Consider the following 1,772-nt stretch of genomic DNA (forward strand, 5'->3'; position numbering starts at 1 on the left):
ATACACCGAACAAAGAGTAGATCAAACCAACATAATAGATATTTTCAATATGATGATGCTCTGACTTTCCAAATTCAAGAGAAGTATTATAGGTGATAGAATAGGGTGACGGTTGAATCCCACCGAAACCAGACAAAACCAAATAGGGAAGGTCTTTCACTTCTGAAATGGCGATCAACAAAGAATCCCAACTAGAATTCGCAGTACAAGAAATAATCCAAATTGCATACCTAAAGACTACCTCTAAGTTGTGCATAAATACTCGTTGAGGAAAAATTTCCAAGGGTGTACAAAGATAGCCAATGGTGACACAAACTACAGAAACAAAAATAAAAATGGGTCTGAGATACATAAAATCAATCAGCCTATTACAATAGTTTGATAAATGAGTTATTTTATAATGGGAACATTATAGTCTTCTCATTCCAAATTTTGATTCTCCTCAAGAAAATGTAATGTCAGGTGCTAGAGAATGTGCTCACCTTCCCATGTCGTGTTGTCTAATAGCAAGTGTTTCCAACACACCAGGTATTCCTTCACCGTGTGATTTTGTAGAGTCTTCTCACGTACTTCGATGATATCAGTTGGTTCCAATATGAGCTTTCCTTCTTCGTTGAGCAGTGGAAGGTCTATGGCTATTGTGATGTTCTGCCCTACAAGCTTCTTTGGGCATGAAACATGGAAAATGTTATGAATACGGCTTCCCCCCAGAAGTTCCAATTCATACATAGCTTCACCAATGCGAAAAATTACACAATAAGGGCCATAAAATTGTGGCTTCAATTTTTCCTTTCCTTTTTCTTTCAATGAGGATTTTCGATATGGCTGGAGCTTGAGATAGACCAAGTCCCCTACTTCAAAACTCCTCTCTAGTCTGTGTCTATTGGCGTACATCTTCTATTGTTTTTGCACCTGATGTAAGTTTTCCTTCAAGCATCTTAGTATGTCATATCCCTCCTAAAGCTAGTCTCTCACTCTTGGTGCACGACTATCACCCAAAACTCTATCGATAAAAGAAAGTGGTTCGTACCCTTATAGAGCTTTAAATGATGTCATTCTGATAGACATGTGGTACATGGTATTGTGGCAATACTCCCCTAGATATATCTATACACCAAAAAGAGTGTACTTCCCTAAACCCTTCTATCCAAGGTTTTCCATGGATTGGAAAGCTTGAATGTTGGCTTAGGGCTCCCTAATTGTGGAGTGCAAAATCATACAAATAAGCATAAAATGGCTCTTAGTTGAGCCTTAGAGATGCAACCCTTGCTAGTAAACCATGAAATGGGAGATTCTTTGAGCAAGAGAAAGAATGCTAGTGTCAAAGAACTCTTGATGCATGCAATGCAAGAATGAAACTATGCTAAAATGGGATGCACAATGCAACTAAGCTAAACAAATAAAAGTATTATAGCCATCCTAGTTAAACTATGTGATCTAAGCTACTTGCAAAAGGAACTACACTATATGCAAACTAAGCTAGGATGCCACGTAAACAAAATGCCATAAATGCAAAGAATGAAGACAAGAAGATGATGCTCTCCACAAGAAGCTCTCAAGCACTCCAATGAAAATCCTGCAACATAACAATACTCAAGAGTGTGGATCCTTTGAGGGGAGAAACCCTCTTCCTTTTAAAGTTGTACGAACGATAGAGATCAAGATTGGGAGGATGGATGATCAAGGGTTGAAATCAAAAATGGGAGGGATCCATGTGCACACACAAGTCAGCTAATAGAAAATGAGTTGACTTATCATATAAGACAAAAGCC

At 38.2% G+C, this 1,772-nt stretch overlaps 1 protein-coding gene across 1 annotated transcript; it reads right to left on the reverse strand.

The window, feature by feature from the left end:
* Window positions 1–465: 465 nt before the first annotated feature.
* On the reverse strand, window positions 466–894 carry LOC149542712 (uncharacterized). The gene has a single exon (XM_089795749.1). It carries the CDS (start codon window positions 892–894, stop codon window positions 466–468), a length of 429 nt encoding a protein of 142 aa, XP_089651875.1.
* Between the last annotated feature and the right edge of the window lie 878 nt (window positions 895–1,772).

This window comes from Cupressus sempervirens, chromosome 8 (genome assembly GCF_028749045.1).
Source record: "Cupressus sempervirens isolate cs-2001-9-10 chromosome 8, ASM2874904v1, whole genome shotgun sequence".
NCBI classification, from domain to species: Eukaryota; Viridiplantae; Streptophyta; class Pinopsida; order Cupressales; family Cupressaceae; genus Cupressus; species Cupressus sempervirens.